Raw genomic sequence first — 27,020 nt, forward strand, 5'->3', positions numbered from 1 at the left:
CACGTGTTGCTGTCATTTAATGAACACTTGTTGAAAGGATGAACGCCCTTCGCCACCTGTCTCCTCCTGTCGCTTCCCTGCTCATGCCTTTGTTGGCAGCTGCCTTGTCACCTGTCTGGGTTTGTCTGGGCAGGTGCTCCCAAGCGCCTGTGTGTGACTCCAAGCTCCACGTGGCGTGACCTGGGCTGGGACCACTGCAAGGTTTCGCTGGCCCTTCTGCAGCTGCGGGGCAGCCTCCCCCAGAGGACAGCTGGTTGCTTGGCTGTGCCACTCCTGGAACCCGTTCCTGGGCATATGTGCCTGCCCTGGCTGCTGTCCTGTGAACGCAGGGCCTCTGCCCACCCGAAAGCCTTGCTTTCCCCATTGATCCCCTCTGACATCTGGCCGTGCTCGCAGCTGCGGCCTGCTCTGTTGTGCTTGAGTCTGCGGCTGGGAACAGCTGATGCTGGAACAAAAAATCAGGACGATTGCTCTGGCCCCTGCCTTGGAGACCCCAAGGTGCTGCCAGGACCAGCTGCACGGTGACTCACGCAGCAGCTGGGGCTGGAAAAGGATCCTGGGATTTGGCTGGGAAAAGAACCTCCAAGCAACCTTCCCTCCATTCAGTCTTGGGCCAGGCTCCTTTGAAATGCTGGTGGCACCTCAAAAGCTGGACTCGGATTTTCCTCTGCCAAAATGAATCACAGCTTTTCCCCAGTTGACCAAAAAACCCTATAAATTAATGGCCACTCTGTTCTTGATTTTACATTTTTCTCCAACAAACTTTTCTGGAACCTCTGGGGCCTGGCCTTTGCCAACCTCTGTTGGCAAAGTAATACCGACAGGCGGCCAGATGAACAAGGAGCCGGCAAGTATTAATGGGAAAACATGGAGGCAGCCACCTGCTTATTTTGACAGTACCCGTTTGACAGTGGTTTTTCTGTGACCATACGTCCACGGCTGTGGTTTCATATTTGATTTCATCACGGAGTGTTGGTTTGATTCAATTGAATCAAACTTAAAATTTGATTTTAAACTTAAAATTAATTTTAATTGCAAATTAAACTTAAAATAATGAAACCAGATACCAGCTTTCCCTTCTTTTGTGGCTCTGCCACAAACACCACACAAGTCCTGCAACTTGCTCTGGCTCCTAAAAATGTGGAGGAGTCCTGGTCGAGTTCAAGTCTCATTTTACAGAAGAGCAAACTGAGGCAGTGGCAATGCCGGAAGGTGGGTAAAAAAGTGCCCCCCCCGTCGGCATAGACTGCCCTTCTCTTCCCTCCTGGCATCCATGACCAGGTACAATAAGCAGAAAAAAACTACCCCACTAATCCTAAGGAACTGGCTCTTAATGCCTTTGTTTTCAGCCTCTTTGAACAAGGCCACCCTGTATGTGCCTTTTCACTCAACTTTACCCACACAGCAATTGTAGGGGCCTGTGGGGCGCCCAGCAGGGGTTGCCCAGGTCTGCAGCCTCCTCTAGGGGGGTGCTGCCTAGGTCTCAGGAGGAGAGTGGGCATTGCCCTCGTGGGACCAGGTGAGCAGGGCAGGCAGGGCCCATGGGGCCCAGGGCTTGTCTGATTCTTACCTGATTGATCCAGTCAATGTAGTTGAGACGCGTGTGAAGACAGAGGGCTTGTGGTAGTAGTTGCAGCCGAGGGAGGACCCGAAGCTGACTATGCCGTGCACTTGCCACTGGCCGTCAGCCTCCTGGCAGTTCAGTGGCCCGCTGGAGTCCCCCTGAGGAAGGCCAGAGTTCTGTCAGGAGGGACCTGGGAGCTTGGATGGCAGGGGCAGAGGCTGCCTATGAGAACCCCATGTGTGCAGTGCAGTGGTATCGTTCCATCGTGGGTCGCCATGTTCTCTGAGGCCAGCTCTCGTGGTCACAGCTCAAGATGGTGCCATAATGCGGACAAGAGCTAACATTTATTCTTTCCATGCGCCTGGAACTGAGCCAAGCACTTTATATGTCTTATCTCACTTAATCCTCACAAAAACCTATGAGGTAAGTGTCCTTAGTGTCCCCATTTCACCGAAGAGGGAAAACTGAAGCCCTCAGGGGTTGTGACTTGCCCGAGGCTGTACGGGCAGTAAGTGAGGCTGAGACTGCATCCCAGAGTTAGAATGCCATGCACTTCACAACACCATCGGCCATTTCCTCCCACGATGAGGGAGTTTCCCCGCGGTGCAAGTCTGTGTGGGCAGAGAGTGTAGAGACCCAGTGTGATTTGAAGGACATGTGAAGCTCCTACTCTGTCCCCGCTCTGCTGCAAGGTCCACCACAGAGCAATTCCTTTTGGTTAAGCCACTGTCTCCAGGTAGGCTCTGTGGCAGCTACCACGAGGGGACATGCTGGGCGATCAGTGGAATTAATTCACCAGATAAACTCAAAGTCGCAGTAAAAAGGCCCTAACCCAGAGCATATGCCCCTGGGCTCCCTTCTGACACAGAGAAAGAACAGGAGAGATGACCGTACTGAGAGACCTCGAGGAGACCCAAGCAAGGACTTCCCAGCAGTGATGGGGGTGGACACTACAAGGAGAATCTCAAAACATCTTTTCTGGGTACTACAAGGACAAAGGTCAGGGTCTCAAATGTCTGGAGCTGTTTCCGGGTGCTTCTGCCAGCAGGTGGGAGAATGGACTCTAGGATCCTGAGCGCCTCTCCCCACCCCAGCCCCATTTTGTTGCAGAGGGGGCCGGGGGCGGGGCACCTGACTTTCTGCACTCACATTGTAGCTGGAGATTATGCCATCGCCCCCAGCACAGATCATATTGGTCTTCACGGTGCTGCCCCACCAGCCAGAGCTGGAGCATGTGGCATAGCCCACAACAGCAGCTCGCCCTGCTGCAGGATGTCAGGAAGACCCCCGTTGGCTGCATGAGACCAGAGAGAAGGTGTTATAGGGACAAAGGGACTCCTGCGAACAAAGGAATTGGTGAACACCTACTGGGTTTTATGCCCAGCCCCTTTCTTTCTGGTCCTTCTTACTTCTCTCCATCCGAAGGGTTGCTATGGGAGCGGCCATGTTTGTTTGTGCTGGACAGACATTGTCCAGTGTCCTCACCATTGATTGGTTAGTGTTATGGCCTCTGGTGATTGGTTCAGGGATGAACACCTGACTCAAGCTAAGCTAATGAGCTCCTTCTCCTGGGAAATAGGGATGAGGACCAAGAGATCTCTGCCAGAAAGGATGTAAACTTGGGAGCTGTTAGCAGTGGCTGCCGTTTTCTTTTAGGGAGAGAAGGATGAAATGGGTATGCCAAGAAAAGAAATTCTGAGAGAGTTTCCTGAGTTTCTTCAAGTTTTCTAGTCCCCGATTCTTTCCTGTTCCTGAAGCCTGGCTGTGTCTCTGGCCTTGGTTGAGACTCTTAAATCTTTATAACAAATTCCGTTTTTTGCTGAGCTAGCTCCATGGGTTTCCATCGCTTACCTTAAATATGATGGTGAGCCTGCTGGCATTTGGAACCCCCAGGATGGAAAAAATATTCTGATGTGGTGAAGGTAGAGCTTTCCTGATGCCCCCCAGTTACACTGCGACCATCATCTCCATTACTATTACTACTGCTACTAATGGCAAGGACTAGTAGTATTATAATTCTTCACTTCTGCTTTGTTAGGCTTTTCAAAATATGCTAATCCTCACAGTAAATATTCATTCCTAAATGGCAGATAGGATATTGAAGCCAAGACAAGTTAAGCAGCTTGCCCAAGACCACTTGGACCCTTCCTTGGCCCTACCTGCCTCAGATGCAATATTTCCTGTCTGGGTGTTTTCTGAAATGAACAAGTGGCGGTCCTTGTATCTTGATAAGCTTCTTCTCGCTTCTGATGAGTTTCCGTGTGTTCTTGTTTTTGCAGATAGATGGTCAAGAGGGCAATATTAATTTATTTGAGTGCATGTGTGTTGATGTAACTCTGGAAAAATATGTCATGTATACTTATAAGTTTATATCATTATGAAAAAAACAATCACTCATCTGCATGAGCCTTCCTCGAGTCTTCCAAACCTCTGATCCGTCTACGCTGTCCTGCCTCTCCAAGGAGCCACCATTTCATCCAAACACCCTGAGATGATGAGTGGGGAAAGAGCCCCCTGGCTGGACGGGGGTGACAGCACCTCCCTCCCCTCCCTGCTGCTCCCGGCGCCCACATACTCTGCAGCCTTCCCCAGCCCGTGACATAGCAGACGTAGTTGTTGGGTAGAATGCTGCTGGCTGGCGGGAGGCAGCCCAGCCGGATCTTGTCAGTTAAGGAGACGGAGTTGGCCAGTTTGAGCAGAGCAGTGTTGTTCCTGGGTTGGTAAAGAGGCAGAGCATAAAGAGAGGGTTGACTGTTCCTGCCCCAATTTCATTTCTGATTCTAGCCCTAGCTGGAACCATTGAACCCCAACCTTGGCTAGCCCGATTGTGAATCTTCCTTCTGTCGGGGCTGTGATGGATTGGGGAGCAGCTGTGGTTAAACCCAGGATTGCATTTGTCCCTCGTGGAGCTTGGAGCCCTAAATTCCCCTAAGCCCTTTCAGGGGAGTGTTCAGAAGAGGGCGGGCAAATAGGTTTTGTCTTGCAGCGTCCACTCTGATGGATTAGCCGTGGCTGCCTGGTGGGCTGTGTTGACAAGGATGCTGAGACTCTGTCCAGGGTCAGCAAGGAAACACATCCATGGTTGCTTGGTGACATCTGTCCTGTCATACACTTCCTGTGTTTGGTTTAGAAAATGGCAAGAGGTGCTCAGGTCAGAGGCCTTTCTGCCTTTTACTCTTAGCTCTCCCTTCCACCTTGAGCTCTGCCGCCAGATTCATCCCTTTGTCTCACTCTCTTGTCAAGGAAACCGTTAGTGATTGGCAGATTGTATTTTCCACGATGGCTGCAATGAGATCTCCCATCGTATAGGTTCTTGTTACGATGTGATGTTGACACTCCATTCACCGAGAAGTAGGATCTGAGTTTCTTCCATCTGGATTGGGGAGTTGGGGTTGAGGGCCTGTGATATGGTGGAAGTGACACTATGTGACTTCTGAGACTAGGCCACGAGAGAAGATATAGCTTCTCTCTGGTTGTCCAGGACTCCTGTTCTTGGAACTCAGCCTCTGTGCCATGAAGAAGCCCAGGCCACACAGAGAGGCCACATGTGGATGGTCTGGACAAGAGTCCCAGCTGACAGCCAGCATCAGCCCCTTGTAGGTGACGGAGGAAGCCTTCGAGATGCTGCAGCCCTGGCCACTGTCTGTCTGCAAGCCCATGAGAGACTCTGAGTGAGAAGTGCCCAGCGGAGCCCAGTCAGACCCAAGAGATCATTACTATCCGTGATTGTGGCTCTTTTAAGCCATTATGTTTCTGAGCGATTTGTTATAAAGCGACAGATCACCCGAAGAGTGACGCCCATTGATAGGACAGATATTAAAGGTCCTTAGGGCCGACAGCCTGCTCAGTTCTAACACACTTTCTTAGCCATCTCTCCCATAATTCCTCTTCACTATGCTCCCTTCCTGCTGGACAGCTCTGGTCACTGCCCCAGCACCATCTGCCCATTCTGTGACTGTCCCTTGTCCTGGCACTTCCCCTGACTTGAAAAGCCCCGTCTCCACTCTCTGCCCACCATGTCCTCCCCATCTCTCAAGGCCTTCCTTGACGCATCCTGTGTCGTTTTATGGCTTTCTGGTGTCTTGGGTGTGTGCCTCACCCAGTTGTCAAGCCCTTTGAGGGCAGGGACCGACTCACAACTGAGGGACCCTCTGCATCCTCTGTGAGCCATCATCAGCGCTGGACCACAGCAGGCTGACTGGATGAGGGAACGCCGAGGGTTATGACCACAGGGCGTCCTCCTGCTCTCCAGGGGCTGTGATGAGGAGTCTTCCGGAAGATCTGGCAGAGTGAGCTCTCTGGGCAGCTGTTCATGAGTGGCATCTGGGGCTGCAGAAGAGGCCATGCACGTGGATAAATTACGCACATTTGAAGTGAAGGCTGGGGTGCTTCTTTCTAGAGACACTTCTGGAACTGCAGATTGGGAGAGGATTGAGAGAGGAGAGGATGACAGACACCTCTGGTTCTGGAAAGATGATGGGGAAGCAGGGAAAAGGATGATAACTTTCTTTCTCCAGGGGGAGATGATAAAAGTGTGTTGAAGGCCTGCTAGGATCAGGCTTTCTGCTAAGTCCACCCTACCTCATTGAATGCTCCTTTCTAAATCTGTAACTTCATGGGTCATGGCTTCCTCATCTGTGAAATGGGGGTAATAATAGTACCTCACTCCTAGGGCTGTTGTGAGGAATAAATAAAGATCATCCATGGGAAGTGGATTTAGCACAGTGTCTGGCATGAGGCAAACACTAAGTGCTCGTTTGCATGATCGTGAAAACTCACTCCTGGGGTTGGCAGAGAGCTCACTGGGAAGGCATCCCAGATTGTGAGTTTCTGGAGGGTTGGTGGTCCCCAACATTCCTGCCTGTCCTAATGGAAGACTGTGTTGCTGGGCAGAGCCACCATTGGTCACTGGAGTGCCTATGCTTGTGGGGTTAGAAAGGGGAGCTCCCTGACCTGCAATGAGCTGCTCAGGCTTAGGGGTTACCCTAAACTTCACAGGGCCTGGGGCCTTGTGTGTCTCACAGCTGTTTCCCTGATGCCTAGAACAGGGCCTGGCACATAGTAGGTACTCAACAGATATTTGTGGAATGAGGACGTATGTGAGCCTATGGCTCTGAATTTTGTTTAGTGCCACCTGGATCTCAGGATCAGTGATCATGAAAGAAGCCTACTTGTCCAGCAAATATCCCGTAGCTCTACTATGCGCCTTCTCCCTGGGTGAGGGGCTAGAGATTCAGGGGTGAATCCAGTACAGCCCAGCCCTTGCAAAATTCCATCTAGAAGGAGAATCAGACGTGAGCTAATCTCTAATGCAGTGAGCCAAGTACCTCGACTGGGCCTGCACCTCGAGAGTGGGGATGGGCAGGAGTGAGGGGTAGATTCTGCCAGAATTCTGATGGGCAGGACCTTCTCTTCCTCTTCTTCCTCTCCCTCCTTTCCCCCACTTCCTGGGACCACTCCCCATCACCTCGAGGGTTCAACATACAGCCCAGCAGTTACACTTCTTTATTGCACTATTATTGCACTACTCCTATGACCAAGAGCTCACACATGTGGCTTCTGTTATGTGCCAGGCCCTTTTCTAAGTGCTTCCCACACATTATCTCATTTAATCCTCACAGCAACCCCAGAGGTAGGACTGTAATTATCCTCATTTCACTGAAGGGAAACTGAGGCACAGGAAGCCTAAGGAACTTGTGCAGGACCACACAGTCATTCATCATATCTAAGCCATCGGGCTCCAGAGCTCAAGCCCTAACCACTACCCTGCACTGCCTCAGTCTCAGGCTTATGGCCAGGAGCTCCCTGACAGGTGGCATGGTGAACTGCGCATCTCTGTGTGTCTAGCACCCAGAGTCCAGTGCCCAGCATGGCGTATGGTACACAGCGGGTGCTCAGTAAAGGCTCCGGGTGAACATAGGATGGTCCGTGCTCATCTAAGAGGAAAGGTGGGCAGGGGAGGTGCCATGTCCCTGCGGGGCGGGGCAGAACAATGGCTGGGAGGCTTTGGAGAGCTCTGAGACCCTTGTCCTTGTCATCTTCCTGTGCACATTACCCCCAGGCTGTCCCTGCAGGGTGTCAGTGCTTCTTTGAGAATGTAAAAGGCCTTGTTGGGAGGGGTTGCAGGGTGGGGGAAGGCAGGAGGGACCGTCCTACTCCACTAACAGTCCTGGGTCCTGCAGGCCCATCGCTGTGTCCCCAGGGCTTGGCACGGAATCGATACATGGTCAGTGAGTGCCTGGGGTGGACAGGGAACCTGCAGGCTTAACTGAAAGGAGACCTAGGTTGCTCTGACAGTCTTTGGCTCTCCCTCCCCCAGTGCACAACCCACCCCAGGCATCTTGGGGCCGGCTCCACTGCTAAGAGGGCAGAGCTCTCTCCTCCTCCTTACGGAAGGAGCAAGGAGGTGTGGGGTTGTGCCCACTGCCTTCTGCGAGACCCCCCCACTGTCTATGCTTCCACCCACCCTACCCCCAAGTGCACCCCGACAGAAGGCACCCTTTGGAGAGTTGGCTGGAGTTCCATTCCTTGTGTACCACGAACTTGGAGACGGCGACGGCCAGTGAGTCCGACTCCACAGTGGAGAGGCTGTGCCTGCCCAGCACCACGCGATCTGTCCTGGAGGAGCAAGGAGAAGGGGGCCCAGCACAGAGGGTCAGCTCTGGGCTGTCCTTTCCTTTCTCTGGCCCCTACGGGCAGGGACACCCCAATGCACTGTCTCCAGAGGCCTGGCTTTGGATAATGCTGCGATGGGCCCAAGTAAGCGACTGCTCCGCCAGCCACTAGAGGGCGCTTGGGAATCTTCTTCCCCCCGGGGCACTCAGTTAGTTATAATACAGCATAACTGTAACTATGTAATAATTCTAACGATACTATACTGACTATAAACTATAATATACAATAAAAGTTAGAATACTATAATCTCTATATAATTATTGGGGAAATGAGATGGACACAGAGAGAACAGCAGTCATTTGCCCTCAAGGGCATTTCTTAGTTTAATCCCCTACCTCTCCTTTTTAGGTGGGGAAACTGAGGCTCAGGGAGAAGTAACTGGTCCAGGGTCTTACAGCTGGTTAGTGAGAATCTAGGGCTAGAAGCCAGGACTCCTGACTCCCACGCCTCTATCATCCTCCCTGCACCTCATGGGGCTTATAAATGAGGTGGGGAGAGGGCCCATTCCCGCAGAGCCACCCCGACCAGGGGAAACTCCAGCATGCTCCAGCTGCTGTGAGGTCAGCAGAGGTCTAGGGAGGGAAGAGGACAGTGAGCATCAAATGTCGGAGAACATTTTCTTTCCCTTGTGGGCCTTTGTGCTGGTAAGAGTTCACTTTTATTGAGCACCTACTGAGTGCCAGGCCCTTAACACATCATCTCATTTAATCCACACTAAATTCTGTTATCTGCTTTTTTGCAGGTGATGCTATTGAGGCTTGGATAAATCATTTAAGTTGCTCAAGGGAACCCGATTCCGAATCTGGAGGCCACATGTAGTATCCCCAAGAGGGCAGGAAATGGGCCTCCCCCTCCCCCATATTCCTCCTCAGTGCCCTGCATGGGGCACTCAATCTACGTCATGTCATGACAAACAGGCCGAAGATCGACCAAAGCTTGTTTCTGGGCCAGGCAAGTGGTTATTTGCAAGGCTTCTTTATAGCGGATGTTCAGGCCATTTGGGCTTCACCTCTTGGAGATGAGTGCTGGCCGGTGGGGTGAGTGGGCTGGGCGACTGGGGAACAGCCGTTCCCTGATGCAGTGGGCAGCTGTCAGGACCCAGTTGTTGGCCACCAGGGACCCTTGGCAGGAGTGGCGCCACTGGCCATGGTTGCTGTACTGCGGGGAGACCTAGGAAGAAGCGCAGGCGCTCTGGGAGCTGAGGGAGGCAGGCTCTCTGGTCTTCAGCATCCCCGAGAGCAGGGCACTCGCCTCACGTGCAGACTTTAAGGCCCCACCAAGAAACTCAGTAATCAGGATCAGTAACATTTAATGCAATATTAAAAAGAAATTCACACCAAAAAATCCATGATGAACAAAACATGAAAAATTTAAAGGCACTATTTAAAAAAACTCTGTTTTGAACGTCTTTCTGCATGTGATTGTTGGGATTTTCCCCTTCTTGGGAGCTATTTCCTAGGACTATCGCGCCAATTTAAAATGTCTGAAGCCCAATCATGATTTTCCTCCCAAACCTGCTCTTTTCTGAGGGGCCTCCGCGTCTCAGTGAATGGCAACCCCACTTTACCAGCTGCTCAGGCCAAGACCCTTGGCATTACCCTCGACCCCTCTCTTTCTCTCGGACCCTCACTCAAACCCACCAGCAAATCCCGCCAGCTCTACTTTCAGAAAATGAGGGGAGAATGCTGCCTCCTTCTTACCTCCCCTGCTGATCCCAACCATCTTCATCTTTCACCTGGATTGTTATTTTAGCTTCCTGTTTGTTCTCCCTGCTCTCACCCTCGCCCTTCCCTCACCCCATATTTCCTCAGCGCATCAGCCAGGATGATCCTTTTAAAATGTAAATCTGGTTATGTCTCTTCTCTGCTCAGACCCTCCAGTGCCCCCCACACACAGTGTAAATCCCAAAACCCTACGATGCCCTACAAAGCTCTCCATGACCTCCCTGACCCCATCAGTTCCCACTCCCCTTTGCTCCAGCCACTCTAACTTCCATCAGGTTCTGCAATGCATCAAGCCCACTTCTGCCTCTGGGCCTTTGCACTTACTCATCCTTCTGCCTGGAATAATCTTTTCCCGGGTATTAGCATAGTTTTCTCCTTCACTTCCAACAGGTCTCTGCTCAAGGTGACCCTCCCCGAGAAGCCTTCTACGACCACCATATGTAAAACAGAGCGTGCACATGCACACGTGCACACTCACGAACATACACATGGACACACATGTCACTCTTTCCTCTTCTGCTTTCCTCTTCATCATAGTATCTTTCATCACCTGACATGTTATGAATTTATTCCTTCAATTTTTTATTGTCTCACTTCTCCACTTACTATAAGTTCCTTGATTTTTTTCCGACTGCTGTATTCCAGGTGCCTAAAACAGGGCCTGGCACATAATGGGTCATTAATAAATACTTAATTGTTGAACAAGGGGGTGAATAAGCAAACGAATGAATGAATGAGTGAATGAGTGAAATCACTAGGGCAGGGGTCTGGTCTGTCCTGCAGAGCTTGTCGCCTCTTGCTCTAGTTTTTCCCTGAATACTAAATCCACACATAAATGAGAATCCGAGAATGCAGAAGTGGACCTTACCCCACAGAGCTCCTCAACATTTTTTTTGGAAAAAAATTTGTTTCTGTTTAGTTTGGATGGTTCAGTAGGTGTGGGATGGAACTTTAAGGTGGTTGCATTGGCACTAAGTCTCTGACGAAGCTGTCCCAACTCCTTCCTTCTTTTCAAGTCCCTGCCAACAGCTAAGCAGAGAGGAGGGAGGTGACAGCAGCGCCTTGACTGCTCTGACCATGGTTCCTGTGACTGTGGAGGAAAAGCAGGAATGATGCCTGCCTTTTTCCAAATATTCTTGTTTCTGATTAGCCACTTGGCATTTTCTTGTTTGCTCGACACTAAGGGACTTTAGAAGAATTGGCTTTTTAAAAAAATGCTTAAAATGAGACAAAATGAAAAAAAAAAACAACAACACCTAAAAGGATTCCCCCACCCCAAAGTCTCAAAATAGGCTGAAACCATCCTACAGTTGTGAAATTGAGAAATAATATGTCAACATATTATTTGTGGGCAGCAAAGTGTGGCCAAAAGAGCAAGGATTGAACCAAATTTGAATCTCCCTTTCCCCAAGGCTAACTGGGTGACTTTGGGCAATTATGTAACGTTTCTGATCCCCAGTTACTTTATCTGGAAAACGGGGATCATAATGCCCACCGTGTAGAGTTCTTGGGATGGTTAATAATCACAATAGCTAACACTTTAAATGTATAATAATTTGAGCACCTAACATGTACCAGACACTGTTTTGAGCTCAGAAAGTGAATCAGCTCACGTCATAATCACAGCCATCCCATGAGGCACTATTATTATTCTTCCCATTTTACAGATGAGTAAACTAAGGCAACCGATAGAAATGTGTACAATGTGGTCCATGCCATAGGGGCTGTTAGATACTATTAACGTTATCCCTTGAGAATGGTAAATTGAGTTGCTCCATGTCACGCAGCTAGTATGTGGTGGAGCAGGGATTCGAGCCCAGCTCGTCTGGCTCCAGAATCTGTGTTTGGAAACTTGACACATTTGTTTTAGTTCTAAAGCACCGAGCCCTTTAGTGTTGAGTGTCTGGAGGATTGTGACCTAGAGCCACAACCTTGGGGTGCGTGTGGGAGAGAAGAGGCCTCGCAGGCAGTGCAGAGCCCAGTTATGTTAGTCTTGGCTTTGCTTAAAATTTTGATATTTTGCTCCTTCTCGATTTTGTTTTTGCATTTAGTTCGATTTTTAAAAATAATTGCCTTAAAATATTGTTCCTTTTGGTTACTGAAATTTGGGTCACCCCCTTAACTTTTGCACCCAAGATGAGTGCCTCCTTTGCCTCACCCTAGTCCCCACCCTGCTTGACCTGCCCACCCACCCCAATAACATCATCTCCCCAGGGAAGCGGAAGCAGGAAGTGCTGAGAGACTCTTCCAAGACTAACGTTCGATGGTTCCCAAGGCGAGGCTACACCTGTCTGAGCAGTGTCAACTGGTCAGAGGGTGAGGAAAGGTTTTCATAGGCAGCTCTCATTGCTCTCAGCACAAGGATGACTCTGCTATGGGGGGTATATGGTCCCTCTTCCAACTTCCCAGAGAAAAAAGATTGTGGGAGTGTGAGAAAAGTAAAAGAACTGGCAAAAGTCCGTAGAGCCAAGTACATGAATTGTGAAATCCCAGTCTATTATCGAAGCTCTCTTCACTGAGGGGAAGATGAACGGACGCTCGCCATTCCCTCTGCGAAACATACCAACTGCTGCATGGGGCGCCCTGAACCCCCACGGCCAGCACTGATGTTGTCACCTCACCCCCATTCAGCTCCTTTGTTCCCAAACCTGTTTATGCCAGTTGTGCACGTATTGCAATTATGTAAATCGATTAAACATGTAACCAATGAAATATGAGTTCAAAAAGAGAGTCCTGATTTATATGGAAAGTCAGTTACATGCTTGGAAGAGACCAGGTAACTATGACTTTAAAAAACTTGCTAAATACAAACTTCTGGTTATAAAATAAATAAGTCCTGGGGATGTGAAAAAAACTGTTATTGAATTAGGTGTGTGTGAGGAAATGAAAAGATTGGGAAAAATGTCATAAAAATCTGGAAGGGCTCATTCAGACTGCTTCCTGACTGTCTCAAAGTCATTGCTCTATTTCAAAGATATGGAATTATAGGTGATATATGATGGGAGTGGTTTATATGAGACAAACAGTTAAGAACTCAAAAGATTGGTGAGCAATGTATATTTACAAGTTTTAAAATAAAATAAAATGTTTAAAGAATATATGTGTGATTTCTAATAATTTCTCTATCACCAAATTTTCAATCACTCAGTCCCAGTCATATCAGATAAGAGAGATTTTACTATATTTATTTATGTCAATGTAAGCCTCACATATTTCCTTTGGGAGTCCTACTAATAGAAATCAATACCTAGTCATTTGTACCTGTGCCCCACTCAGCATTTTAGTCTCAATATCACTGATTATTTCCTGGTAAGGAAATATTTACTTTCATTGATAACATGGATTTGCCTGTAGTTAAGGATTAATTTGCATAAATAGCACTGATTGATTCCTTAAAGCAAGAAATATTTGCATAGGTGTGATGAATAGTTCAGAGGACAAGGGTACATTTGTAAGCAAGCATATGATTGGCTGACAGAGTAAGAATATATTTGTGAATTTGTGTATGGGTAGTGGGGTGGGGCAGCTCCTTCTTGAAGCTGGTGAAGGCACCTCTCCTTCCACCCCCAGGGTTGACCAAGGCCACAGAAGTGTGTATTATTGGTGAGTTTTCCCATCCTGCCCTGTGAGTCCCCACCAATTCTATGCGTTGCCAGCACAACAGACCCCATGGCAGAGGGCAAAAGGGTGATGTGAGGTGGGTGGGGGCAGGGAGGGAAGAAGTGGAGCACGGGTGACTCACCTGCCAGGGCCAGCTGTTTGGCCTCACGTCTTCACCTCCAACCGCCCTGGGGAGTTGGGGCAGGTAAGTGGGGAGCCCACAGCTGAGAGCTGTGAAAAGAGAAAGAGTTGTGAGTCTGGGAAGCAGCGACCTCAACCATGTTACCTATACTCACTGCATTCCCAAACCCCAAATAGAAAAGCCTTGTTCTAGAAGAATCCCAAGATTTCATAGAGTCCTTCTCTTTGCTCCACTTCTTTCGAACTTCACTCCATCTTTCTTATAACCACAGGACTGAGTCCAGTGGGCTCAGGGATGTCCCATTCCCAGTCCCACCAGGGGACTGGGAAAGTGCCTCTGGGCGACAGGGCTTACCTCCAGCCACCAGTGCAGACAGCAGAAGGGGCCTGATCATGGTGAGTCCGTAGGAGTCTCGTAAGTGTGGCCCTGGCTAAGGCCCTCGTTTTATGAGTGGGCTTATTGACTAGAGGTATACTAGGTGTACACAAGATGGGGATTTTCTCAAATGCCAGTGAAAAAAAGTGTCTGTGTTCAGGGGCCGGCCTGGTGGCTCAAGCAGTTAAGTGCCTGCGCTCTGCTGCGGTGGCCCGGGGTTCCCCGGTTCAGATCCCAGGCGCTCACCAAGACACTGCTTGGCAAGCCAAACTGTGGCGGCATCCCATATAAAGTGGAGGAAGATGGGCATGGATGTTAGCCCAGGGCCAGTCTTCCTCAGCAAAAAAAAAAGGAGGATTGGCAGATGTTAGCTCAGGGCTGATCTCCACACCAAAAAAAAAAAAAAAAAAAAAAAAGCGTCTGTGTTCAAATATTTTTTTCTATATTCTCCCACCTGTCACCTTGGAAATACTTTGAAAAAGATGGCAAAGGTGGATGTTGAAATATGGGTTCAATCTGCCTTCAAGAAATTACATTATGTGTTTGGGGAGGAAGAAAAATATTGGTTGTTGGTTCTTGGAGTTCTGTTTTCTAAGAAGAGATTAGATTGGCACACTAGACAAACAGGATTCTAGGCCAGTGGTTCTCAAGGGGCTGGAATTGCCCACCAGGGGACATTTGGCAGTATCTATAGAGATTTTTGGTTGTTATGGCTGGGGCTGGGGTACTATTGGCATCTTGTAGGTAGAGACCAGAGATGCTGGTAGACATCCTACAGTGCACAGGACAGCCCATCACAAGGAATTATCCCACCCCCAATGTCATGGTGCCAGGGTTGAGGAATTCTGTCCTAGGCCATGCCATGGCTTGCTGTGTGACCTTCGACAAGTCATGTAAGTTTCTAGGCGCAGGGCCTGCCCATCGGTGAAAGAGGAGAGGCAGCCCTGCTCTGTGACCACAGACTCTGCCCTTTGCCCAGCCAGAAAAGCAGAGGAGAAAGTGGATTTCAACTGTTAAGACCTGGGTTCAAGTCCTGGCTCAGTCAGATTTGAGCATTATAGCTTAGACAGGTCCTTACCTTCTGGGCCTGAGTTTCCTAGGTAGCAATCCAGGCCCAGATGGCAGGATTGTCACCAGGGTGAGAAATGGGTGTGGAAGCATTTCGTCACCTCCCAGGATCAGGCGAAGGGGAGGGAGGTTGGGGTGCGGAATCCCGTTGGACTGGCCATCAGAACCCCTGGGTTCTGGTCCCATCGCTACCCCAACTCCCTGTCACAGTTCGGACTCCTGTTTATGGTCTGTAGCACTCACTACAACAACACACTGTTTCTGAAGTCTCCTGTTTTATCTTAAAAGTTCATGTGAATTTGGCATTCTGCTCCACGTAGCTGTGCTTGATTTCATATAAAATTAAGTTTTGTCCTGGAGGAGGTCACTGAACAAACACCAGTTTGGCACATGCCAAGGGCTTGCCGGGTGAGCTTGGGCAAGTCAGGTTCTCTGGCCTGGGGCTGCCCAGCTATAAAACAGAGAGAGGGACACAGGCCCAGTCTGTTTCAGCACGTTGCTGTGAGGATTTGAAAGTGACAGAAAACTTCATCAAACAGGCCTAAGCCAAAGGGTCATTGATTGAGCCACAAAATGGAAAAGTCCAGGAGCAGACTGGCTTCAGGCACAGGTGGATCCAGGGCTCCCATGATGCCCACAGGATGTGCCTTCTCTCCATCTTCTGGCTCTGCCTTCCACTGTGAGGGTCTAGTCTCAGGCTCCATTGAGTGGCCTGCAGCAGCTCTAAGTTCTCCCTTCCACGGGAACAAGACGGCTACAGACTCTCTTGCCCAGGGTTTCTCTACTGGGGCACTACTGACATTTTGGGCAGTGAGTCTTTGTTATGAGGGCTGCCCTGTGCATTGCAGTATGTTTAGCCGCAATCCTGGCCCCCACCGACTAGATGCCAGGAGCCCCCCACCCTCAACCAAATCACAACAACCAGAAATGTCTCCATCATTGCCAAATATACCGTGGGGAGCAAACCACCCCTTCTTCCTCTTTCCCTCCATTTTGCTGATGCAGCCTCACACCCTCCTCCTCAAACCCGGCAGGGAGGGAGTGACAGCCTTCTGGTAGCTCCTGCAGAAGGCCTGCAACTCTGATTGGACCTGCCTCAGGTCACATGCCCATCCCTGAGCCAATTGTTGTGGTGGGGAAGGGATGTAACGTGTGGGTTGGCCAGGCCTGGAGCAGAGGCCCCGCCCCTAGATCAGGGCATGAGGCTGCACCCAGACCACGTGTAGGAGGAGGGGGAGGGGCGGCAGTGAAACAACAATCCAGGCTTCTGGAGAGGGAATGGAGGCTGGAGAGGCAGAGAGCGGGAAGCCGTACAGCCCACTTCCCGCTCTGGGGCTCAGTTGCCCATTTATATGTTGTTGGACAATAAGCCAATCTGTAAAGTTCTCAGCTGGGCTGGGTCCTCGAGGACTGGGTGGGGCCAGGGAGATGCAGACATGAACTTCTCATGGCGTTTATGACTCATTCAAAAGGATTCCTCTGAGAAGCCATAGAGCTCAGTGGGTAGGGGCTTGGTTTACACCTCGGCTCTTCTGTGTAGTGACTCTGTGGTTTGCATCCTTGCTACTCAGAGTGGTCTGGACCAGCTGCATCAGCATATCCTGGGGGCTGGTTAGAAATGCAGACTTCCCCACCCAGACCCAAGATTCAGCATCTGCCATTTAAGAAGATAGGCAGGTGGGTCTTCTGCAGTTAAAACTTGGGAAAAACCCGGCTAGGGCCAGTTTCATCTCTCTTTCTCTCATTTTCTCCACCTGTCAAATAGAAACAACAATTCCATCTCTCTCTTAGGGTTGTTGTTAGAATTAACAGTTATACACGTAAAACACTGAGGATAGTAAATGTGTAATAAAATGTTCATTCTTAAATCCATAGACCTGCAGACCTCAGATTTCAGAACAGCACAGAATTCCTCAAACTTCTCCATCAAAGTGTCCTAGTAGATCAGGGGTTGGCAAACCTTTTCTGTAAAGGACCAGACAGTAGATATTTTAGGCTGTGGGCCGTGCGGTCTCTGCTGCAATCAGTCGACTCTGCTGCTGCAGTGCGAAAGCAGCCACATGGCCATAGCTGTGTTCCAGTAAAACTTTGCTTACAAAACAGATTTGGTTTGCAGGCTCTCGTCTGCAGTAGAGTAATGGCCTGGGGTCTAGCACGCAGCAGTCACACGACAGCAAAACGTCTCTGAAGTCTCCTTCTGCATCTGGAAAGCTTGGTCTGAATTTTGCAGCTTACTTCAACGCATGGCTGGGTTATTTTGATGTAAATTTTTTTTCTTCCCACACAACGTTCATAGAAAATTGATGCTTTGGGAAGATGCCCTGTGTTTAGTCTTTGCCTTTAGGTGCCCCCTGGCCCAGCACCATGTGAATCTTTGCAGAACATGCCCCATCCTGATAACAGTGAGCTTTGAGGAACTGGCCCCCAAGGCCTGCTGGGAATGAAGCTCCCTCTCCTAAGGAATCAAAGGGAGAGGGAAGGTTTGCTAATGGGAGCCCAGGGTGTGAGGTCAGGATTGGAAATGACTCCTCCTATCACAAGCCTCTATTATTTCATTGGCTTCTAATAGGGAGAAGGGGCATGTGCCCATTTTACAGACGAGGAAACTGAGGCTCTGAGAGGTTAAGTGACTCACCCTTGTGACTGCCTGTCAGTGACAGAGTTCAGAGCTCCAGCCCAGTGACTGCCCTCCCTTCTACCCTCCCATAGTTTATGCTATTAATTTGTGTCTGAGGGCTGGCCCTGTGGCTTAGTGGTTAAGTGCGCACGCTCCGCTGCTGGCAGCCCGGGTTCGATCCCGGGCACGCACCGACGCACCGCTTCTCCGGCCATGCTGAGGCCACATCCCACATACAGCAACTAGAAGGATGTCCAGCTATGACATACAACTATCTATTGGGGCTTTGGGGGGAAAAAATAAAAAAATAAAAAATTATAAAAAAAAAAAAATTTGTGTCTGAGACAAAGTGGCTGTGGTAGATTGTCAACATGGCCCTTCACTCCCTCTCCACCAAGCCCGTATCCACACCTTTTCCCATGTAACTTTGCAGTGGCCTCCCAGGAGGGGGATGACAGACACGTGGACCTGAACTGCCCCAGCAAGACTCAGACTTGATCAGCCAACGCCTAGCTGACACCTAGATATAGGAGTGTTTCCGGCCAAAATCAGCAGAGCCACCTAACTGACCCCCAACGGCCCCCAGAGGTGTAAGCAACGAATGCTGGTCATTGGAAGCCACTGAGGGTTTGTGGGTGGCTGTTACCCAGCGCTATTAATTATGCCAGCCGTCGCTGATACAGTGGGGGCAAGCCCTTTGTGAACAGCTGTGAGCAATAATTCTCCTCTCAGATTTCTGTCCCTCTGGACTCATTGCCAGCTGTCTCAGGCTCGTCAGCACACCCACAGCCTATACCCTCCCTGGCAGAGCTGCTGGAGGACTTCAGTGTTCGAGGGGGTCCTTAAGATTTGGGGACGAAAGGCAGAATAACGTGGTTGTTGGTCACACAGGCTCTGAGTCAGACTACCTGGGTTTAAGTCCTGGTGCCCATGACTAGCGGTGTGATCTCGGGAGAGTTCTTGTCTCTCTGAGTCTCATTTCATCATCTGTAAGGGGGATAATGATAAGGTTGTCGTGACTGTTAAGTGAGGTCGTGTATGTGAAGCCTTGGACGGTGCCTGGCACACAGGGTACCAAGTGCTCCATACACACCAGCCACAGCGCTGCGTTAGATGCCCAATGGCACTCCAGCGGGTCATTGGCGCGTGGGGCTCTCAGCCCCCAGGGCCAGGGGCTCCCCTGCCGAGGCAGAAGGTGGAGGTGGGAGGCCAGTGCCTCAGTGCCCACTTTCCCTCGCCTCCAACCACTGGTCTGTGACTCTTGGACAATGTCCCCAAATCCTGGCTGTCCCCCCAGCCAGGTCCCAGGGAGTCCTTCCCACCCCTCCCTTCCTCCTCCCCTACAGCCCCACAGCATACTCTAGATTTTGCGAGAAGGGAGGGGTGATGGTGGATTTATTTCCTATGGCCGCTTTAACAAATTACCACCAGTGCAGTGGCTTAAAACACAGAAATTTATTCTCTTACTCATCTGGATGGGAGACATCCACATCAGTCTCTCTGGGCTAAAGCTGGCCGGATCCTTCTGGAGGCTCTAGGGGAGAAGCCCTTCCCTTGCCTTTTCCAGCTCTAGAGGCCGCCTGCATCCCTTGGCTGTGGCCCCTCCCTCCATCTGCAAAGCCAGGCGTGGGACATCTTCACATCTCCCCCTGACTCTGACCCCTGCTTCCACCATCATGTCCCTTCTGACTGATCCTCCTGCTCCCTCTCATAAGGACTCTCGTGGTGACATTGGGCCGCCTGGATAATCCAGGACAACCTCCCCCTCCCAAGATGCTTAACTTAGTCCCACCTGCAGAATCCCTTTTGCCTTAAGGTGACATATTCTCAGGTTCTGGGGATTAGGACGTGGGCGTCTCTGAAGGGCTGTGATTCTGTCTCCCACAGACAGGCGTTGACTCTTGGACACAACAATGGATCTTGTCCCTGAAGCTGAGAATTTTACACTCTTGTCAACACACAGAACCATGGCTTACATTTCACCTTTTATGAGCTAATAAAGAGTAGTTTTGGTAATTCAATCACATTCCCAAAGTTTATATGGATTTGGGACTGGGGGGCTGCTGTTCAACACTGCACGTGTGCTCCTGCATAATTACTGAATGATGCTAAAGTCCCTCTTTCCTCTCCATTTCTGCCTTGGTTGCAGTCACATGAATTTTCGTGTAGACCATAGCAGCAGCCTCTTAACTGGCCTCCCGGCCTCTACTCCCACCTGCTCCAGGTCACCCTCCATACTGCTGTCAGGTGGATGCTTTAGTGTGGACATCTGACCACAGCCATCAGTTCTCTATCTAAAACCCTCTATGGCTTCCTATTGCCCTCAGAAGAAAGTCCCAACAACCCCCTACCATGGCTATAAGGCCTTCTGTGAAGGGCCCTTGCTCACTCTCCAGCCAGATCATATGCTCCTCTCTGCTAGGGTGACCCACCATCCCAGTGTGCCCGGGACTGTCCCAGTTTTAGTGCTGAAACTCCCATGTCTTAGAAAACTACTCAGTACAAGGACTGTTGGTCACCTATCCCGGCCCCACGCTTTATGCTCTAGCGACACCAGCTGCTTGCAGATTCTTCCAAGTCATCGCTGTGACTTTGCTCTGTTCTTCCCTCAGCCGGGAAAGAGACCCCTTATGTTACCCCCCAGGGCATCAGTTAGGAGCATCCTGAGCTGCAAGTGACTGACAACATGACTACAGTGGTTAAAACAAATGCAGTCTCATTTTTTTCACAAAATGAGACATTCAGAGAATGGCTGCTGGCGTCGGATCTGCAGCCTCTGGATGTGGGAGCCCATATCTCTGCAATTCTCTTGGCCACAAGATGGCTGCCTCAGCTCCGGGCATCATGTCCATATTCATGTTCATCACAGGGCAGTAGAGCATGGTGGTCAAGAGCGTGGGTTCTAGAGCCAGATCTAGACTGGATCCCAGCTCCATGACCCCCTAGTTAAGTCACCTTGGGAAGTCAGCAACCATCTCTAGCCTCAGTTTTCTCATCTCTAAAATGGGGATGATGTTAATAACAATATACCTCATAGCATTGGTTTGGAGGTTAAGTGAGGAAATACATGTAAAACCTGTAGAACAGCGCCTGGCACATAGTAAGCACTCAAGAAATGTTTGCTTTTATTTCATTATTATCACTGCAGGGACCTGAGGACGGCAAGTGTTTAGCATTTATAACCTCCAATCCGGAGACAGGCACAGAGGGAGGAGGCTGGGAGTGAAGTTTGGGTCAAGCAACCAGCAGGGCCTTCTGTACCTTCTATTCCAACTTTAAGGCATCACCACATCCAAAAAGCCATCCTGGACTCCTGCCAACTGACACTGGTTTCGGTGCCCCCTTTCTGTGCTCCTTGTCTGTGCTCCTATCTTCACACGTACACCAGGGAACTCAAGGATCTGCCCATTGGTCCATCTCCTGGAGAGCGGGGATCCTGTCTGAACTGTCCCCACAGGTCGAGGACTGAGCTGGTGCCGGGCTGCTTGTAGGCCCCATTGCTTGTTGAGTAAATAGTCTTTACTAAGAATCGCCTTGGCATAGTAAGGTGTGGGATGAACGCCACGGTCCCCTCTCCAGGAGCCAAAGTCTAATGGGGAAACAGGGCAACTCGTGGACCAACCATGGGCAGCTCAGCCGAGGGCTCTCCTAGGAGGAGTCCAGAGGTTGGGCTGGGGTCCCTCCCTCCATAGATCAGCACATTCTCAGGAGCACCAGGGTCAGGGGTCAGGGTCCCCACTTGGACTGTCCCTCACTGCTCACTGGTCATTCTCTTTTTGATCCCACTTGCACTCAGTCGGCCTCGGGAGGGCTCTACCTTCCCTGAGCCTCCGTGGCTCCTGCATTACTGGCCGTCTGTTCCCATCAGCTGGCCCAGCTCTTTCCTGTCTCTGGGCCTCAGTTTCCCTGCCTGTCTAACACACTGAAAGCTTTTCCAGCTCTGACCTGCTGTGACTATGTGTGGAAACCATTGTTTTCCTCAAACCTGTACCTCTGGGGGCTGGGCTGGGTCACCCCCTCCTCCTGGCCTGTCACTGCGCCCAGCACAGGGCTGGCATGAAGTCAGGGCCCATTAAACACTTCCTGACTCCAAGGGTCCAGGCTGACAGCAGCCGTGGGGTCTGCCTCGGGCTGGGGGGCCCACTAGGGAGCCTCTTTCTCAGGGAGCCCGTGGTTGTCCCTGAGCACAGGGCATCCTCCTGTGGCTGGCCTCTCTGGGCTGGGGACGCTGTCCTTGGGGAAACCCCATCCTCCCCTGCAGCCGGGGGCCTGAGCACCCAGCAGACTCCTGTGGAGGCAGGATCAGGAAGAGGGTGATGTGATCAGGGCCACAATGGGTCACAGTTGTGCAATGTTGGGGGCCAGTCTCTGGGGTGTCCTTAACTCTTGTGGACTCTTAGGATCCCCCTCCACTAGCCCCCCAGCAGCTCCCTCTGAGGCCTGACCAGCCTGGCTGAGGTGGCGTCTGTCTGCAGCCCTGGGGTGGAGAGGGGCAGCCCCTAGAGAGCCCGGGAACCCGCAGGGGAGGCGCGAATCAAGAATGCAGGCGGCTTGTGGGGTCTGAAGGTTTATTATGGTTGCAGGGGCTTGTGGCCGTGGCTCCCAAGGATGAATCATCAGCGTTTATTCTAGAAGAGCAGAGAACAGGGTGAAGCAGTCAGCAGTGTGTGTGCCCCACTCTGGAGCAGTGTAAGGCTCTGCAGGGAGACTAGGCACAGGGGAGCATGGCAGGCGCCCCCAGACCGTGACAAGGCTCGCGCTGCCCAAGGAGTCTGAGCCCCCTTAGCATTTGAGACCACTGTGCAAATGGGGCTCAGAAGACATCCGGCCCCCAGTCTGAGAGCCGCCAAAACAGAGCAAACCTCTGTTCCCCCACCCTCATATACACAGCCGTCCCTGCTGCCCCTCTCCTCTGCTGGGCCCTGCTCTCATGGGGCCACGTGTCACTTTTGGGGGGTCAGGTGTGGAGCCTGGGATTGGGACGTAAATATTTGCTGAAGCCAGTGGATGAATGGATGGAGAAGTTAATACCATTTCCTTCGTCACATGTGACTCAAGGCCTGCGTACAGCAAGCACTCAGTACTTCTTGAGTGAGTGAGTGAACGTGTGAATAAGTACAGGAATGAACGAGTGAAGGAACCAGCAAATGCATGAGTGAGTGAGTGACTGAATGAGTGCAGGAGGGAGCGAAGGACAGGGTGAGAGAAGGGGAGGGGCTGGTGGTGCAGGAAGGGGGGCTGCGGGCGGGCACCCACCTGGTTGATCCAGTCGATGTAGGCGGACACCCAGGTGTAGACTGAGGGCTTCTTGTAGACATTGCAGCCCCGGCTGGAGCCGAAGCTGACGATGCCATGTACCTCCCGGGACCCGTCGTCAGCCGGGCAGTTCAGCGGGCCACCCAAGTCCCCCTGCACCAGACCAAGCAGACCTCAGCCACCAGGCCTCCCCTGGAGGCAGGCTTGGGAAGCAGGGGCGGGTCAGGGTGGGGGATGTGGGTTGGGCTCTCAGTCTTGCTCCCCCCTGTTTTGGCTTCAGCCCGTCCATGGTGAGGGAGGCAAAGAAGATGTGGTTTAGGGGTGCCTTGGCCTCGTTCTGGGAGGCCCTGGGGTGTCAGACTAGCTCTTGGTTTGCTGTGTGGTTTTGGGATGATGATAACCCTCTCTGTGCCTGGGCTTCCCTAACTGCTCAGGTCACCATGTCTAAGACTCTCTGAGCTGCCCGGAGAGGTGAGGATGCTGGGCGCCATGTTGGAGTCCTGGGAAAGTGAGGACGGTGGGAGTGGGGAGAGGGTCTTGTGTTTGAAAACAAGGACAGTCCGTGATCATTCTAGATGTTTCTTGGTTCTGTGTGCTACTCCCTAAGTCCTCAGGCTCCCGGGACCGATGGAGATGATGGCATGAGGAACATGTGTAGGGACTTCAACGAAGTCTCTTCTATGTTTGTTAGACTCATTTAGTCCACATAGCAACCCTGTGAAGTGCTTACCACATCTCCATTTCATAGACGGGAAAACAGGTTCAGAGAGGTTAAATAGCCTGTCCAAGGTTACATAGCTACTCAGTAGTGGGATTGGAACTCCATCTCAGACACTCATGCTCAACTCCCATGTTCTCACCATGGTGCTGGGGGAGGGTGACAAGTTTCTCCTGAGCCTCCTGGGCCCAGCCGGGGCCCAGTCTCCTCTCCAGGAAAGGGTATGCCCATGTGGGTCTCCCCACTTCTCCCTCCTTTGCCCTCCTCACTGCCGCCTTCTGCTTGGCCACCTGGAGTAGGAACGGGGCACAGGGCCTGGACACTCACATTGCAGGATGAGATGATGCCATCACCCCCGGCGCACACCATCTGGTTTGTCACTAGGTAGCTCCACCAGTCCCACTGGGAGCACGTGGCATATTCCACTATAGGCTGCAGGCCCTCTCTGGCCGAGCGACTTCAGGCAAGACACTGTGGGGGCCTCGGGGTCTTTATTCCCTCCGTCCCGAATCTTCTGGGACCCTTGGCCAATGAAGGTGATGGGAGGGGTGTCCATCTTCACTTAGCATTTTCCCAGTTTGCCTAAAGGAGTCACCTGCTGGCTGCTCAGGGCGAGGATGGGGTCCAGGGACAGGGTGGGGGCAGGCTCTGCAGCTCCGGCTCAGGGACCCTCCTTCGTCTGTGCTGTCCCCACGGGCCACAAGACGGTCAGTTGACCACTCACCACAACCCGGAGGAGCTGAATTGCCTGTGGACAGAGATGCTGTGCATACCCACAAACAGGGAGCCTTCCTCATCCTCCAACGACACATTGTGCTTCCCCAGGCCCACGCGGTAGGTCAGGGTTTTGCTGAAGAGGAAAGGGACTGGGTCAGGGTGGCCTCCTGCCCCTGCCGCCAGCCAGTCGGGTAGAGAGGGAATCGGGCCTTTGGTGACGCAGCCCGGAGACCACGGTGGGAATCATGTAGGGGAAGGAGTCTCCATCCCCCTGACTCTTCCCAGTGCTCGGGGTGAGGTCCCTGGTCCTGGAGTCAAGTCCGCTTGGGCTCCGAGGTGGGGAGCCTCGGGCCTCAGTTCCCTCCTCTGTGAGGTGGAGAGAATGTCGAGCTCCCCTCCCAGGGCTGCCGTGAGGATGAGCTAGTCCAGCCACAGCTGCCTCTTCCTGCGTTCCTCTCTGAGTCACCTCCTCTCCCCTCACAATCCGCTCCTGCCTCACGGGCTTCCTCGTTATTTCTCACACATCCCAAGAGGCTCCCTCCTCCAGGACTTTGCACTGGCTGTTCCCTCCACCTGCAGCACCCTTCCCCAAATCGACGATTTCTTCCCTCACTTCCTTCAGGTGCTTCTCAAATATCTCCCTTTCAGAGAGAGCTTCCCCCGGCCGCCTCATTCAAAATAGAACCCCTTGTACTTTTTATCCTCTTCCTGCCTCATTTTTCTTCATTGCCACTTGATACATTACATATTGACTTGTTTAATGGTCTGCTGCTCTGTCTTCCACTAGAATATCAGCTCCCGAGAGCACAGATTCTGTCTTCACTGCTGTGTTCCCTGGCACATAGTAGGTGCACAATGAGTACTTGTTGAATGAAGAAATGAACGACTAGGTTACTGGTTACAAGTAGCCTGTTTGTCCAGGGCCTGGAGTGTGTCATGGACGCTCAGTACAAACAGCTCGTGAGGCTCCCGCGCCAGGGCGATGGACGGTGGGCTCTCTGGGCGTCATCTCTACTCACTTGATGCAGTGGGCCGCTGTGAGGACGTGTCTGCTGCTGATCAAGGTGCCACCGCAGGTGTGCCACCACCCGCCAGTATAGCGGTACTGGAGGGAGACCTGGAGGAGGGCGTGGGAGGGCCACGTGTCAGCCCCCAGGGACCCTCACCCCTCCACCCTGTCCACCCCACCTCCCACAGAGCACCCACAGTGCTCTGCTCACCTGCCAGGGCCAGCTGTGGGGCGTGGCGGTCTCTCCTCCCACCACCCGGGCTGATAGGTTGGGCGAGTAGCTGGGGACCCCGTCAGAGTCCTCGCAGGAGGCTGGCGAGACAGGAGAGACAGAGCACAGGTGAGCGGGGCTGGCATCCCCACTGGGGAAGGGGCAGGAGGAAAGAGCACAGACTTTGGGGCTGGGCAGACATGGGTCCAGATTTTCCTGTGTGACTTTGGGGAAGCCATCTAGCTCTCCGGGCCTCAGCTTCCCTTTCAGCAAAACGGCAAGAACAGCACGAACCTGGTGGTGTGTCCTGAGAACTAAATTCGACAACGCACATAAGGAGTTTAGCAAAAGGCCTGGTACAGCGGGAATGCTTCCTACATTGAAGGAAAGAAAAGGGTGGCTGGTATGGGTGTGAGTGCCCGGGTACACCCGTGCCCTTCATTCCTACCCTGCTGTCCCCTTTTAGGCCACAGCATAAGGGGTGTGTGAGCCCTGAACCCAGAGTTCCAGGCTGTCATAACTGGGAGCCGTGCGGGCGGTCAAAAGCGTGTGCCCCGCAGTGAGACAGACCCAGACTCGAATTCTGCCTCTAACCAGCCTTGTGATCTTGGCAAGATTCTGGGCCTCGCTGAGTGTGGTGTCCTCATCTGCAAGGTGGAGATATTAACAGACCCTGCCTCTCAAGTTGTTGTGAGGATCAAATTAGCTCCTGCATATAAAGGGCTCAGCGCAGTGCTTGGCATATAGTAAACACACAATAAGCAGGAGCTGCTATTATTACTGTTGTTGTTGTTAGCTAGGATGAATCTTAATTAAGTGCTCTCATTTGCCAAAGGAGCCAAGGAGATTTAGAGAGGTGAAGCGGCTTGTCCAGGTCCTACCGAGAGTGAGTGACATTGAAGCCAAGTTCCTTGATTTCTATTCTGGGAGAAGGCCGCCAAAATGGGGGAGCAAAGAGTCCCCAAAGGAGAGATGCTGCCATGGGGACAGGTAGGCCCCGACGGTCCCTGGAGTGAGCCTAGGATGAGGCACCTCCTGTGTCCCTGGGCCCACGCTCGGTGGTTTCCACCCTCACATCTATCCTGGGGAGGCAGATCATCAGCTCTATTTTGCAGACACGGAAGCAGAGCTGGCAAGTGGCTCATCTGACACACAGCTGGTCAGCAGTGTCTGAACCCACATGGGACCCCAAAGCTCCTTTCTGGAGCCCTGGAGAGCAGAGGGCCCTGCTCCTCTCCTTGTCCCCGGAGGCCAGCTGGGCTCACAGCCCCCTGACTGCGGCTGGTCCCCGACCCTCAGCTTACCACAGGCCAGGAGCACAGCGAGGGTGGTGATGCCCAACAT

General features: G+C 51.7%; 1 protein-coding gene across 1 annotated transcript; it reads right to left on the reverse strand.

The window, feature by feature from the left end:
* Nucleotides 1–1,483: 1,483 nt before the first annotated feature.
* LOC106801108 (chymotrypsin-like elastase family member 2A) lies at nt 1,484–27,020 on the reverse strand. Its single transcript, XM_014783740.2, is given in 9 exon segments — nt 1,484–1,593; nt 1,596–1,722; nt 2,714–2,823; nt 2,826–2,858; nt 4,140–4,276; nt 24,464–24,589; nt 25,476–25,573; nt 25,677–25,777; nt 26,981–27,020. Coding segments are annotated over 9 exon segments (882 nt in total).

Source organism: Ceratotherium simum, chromosome 22 (genome assembly GCF_057802395.1).
Source record: "Ceratotherium simum simum isolate JZ-2026a chromosome 22, ASM5780239v1, whole genome shotgun sequence".
Taxonomy (NCBI): Eukaryota; Metazoa; Chordata; class Mammalia; order Perissodactyla; family Rhinocerotidae; genus Ceratotherium; species Ceratotherium simum.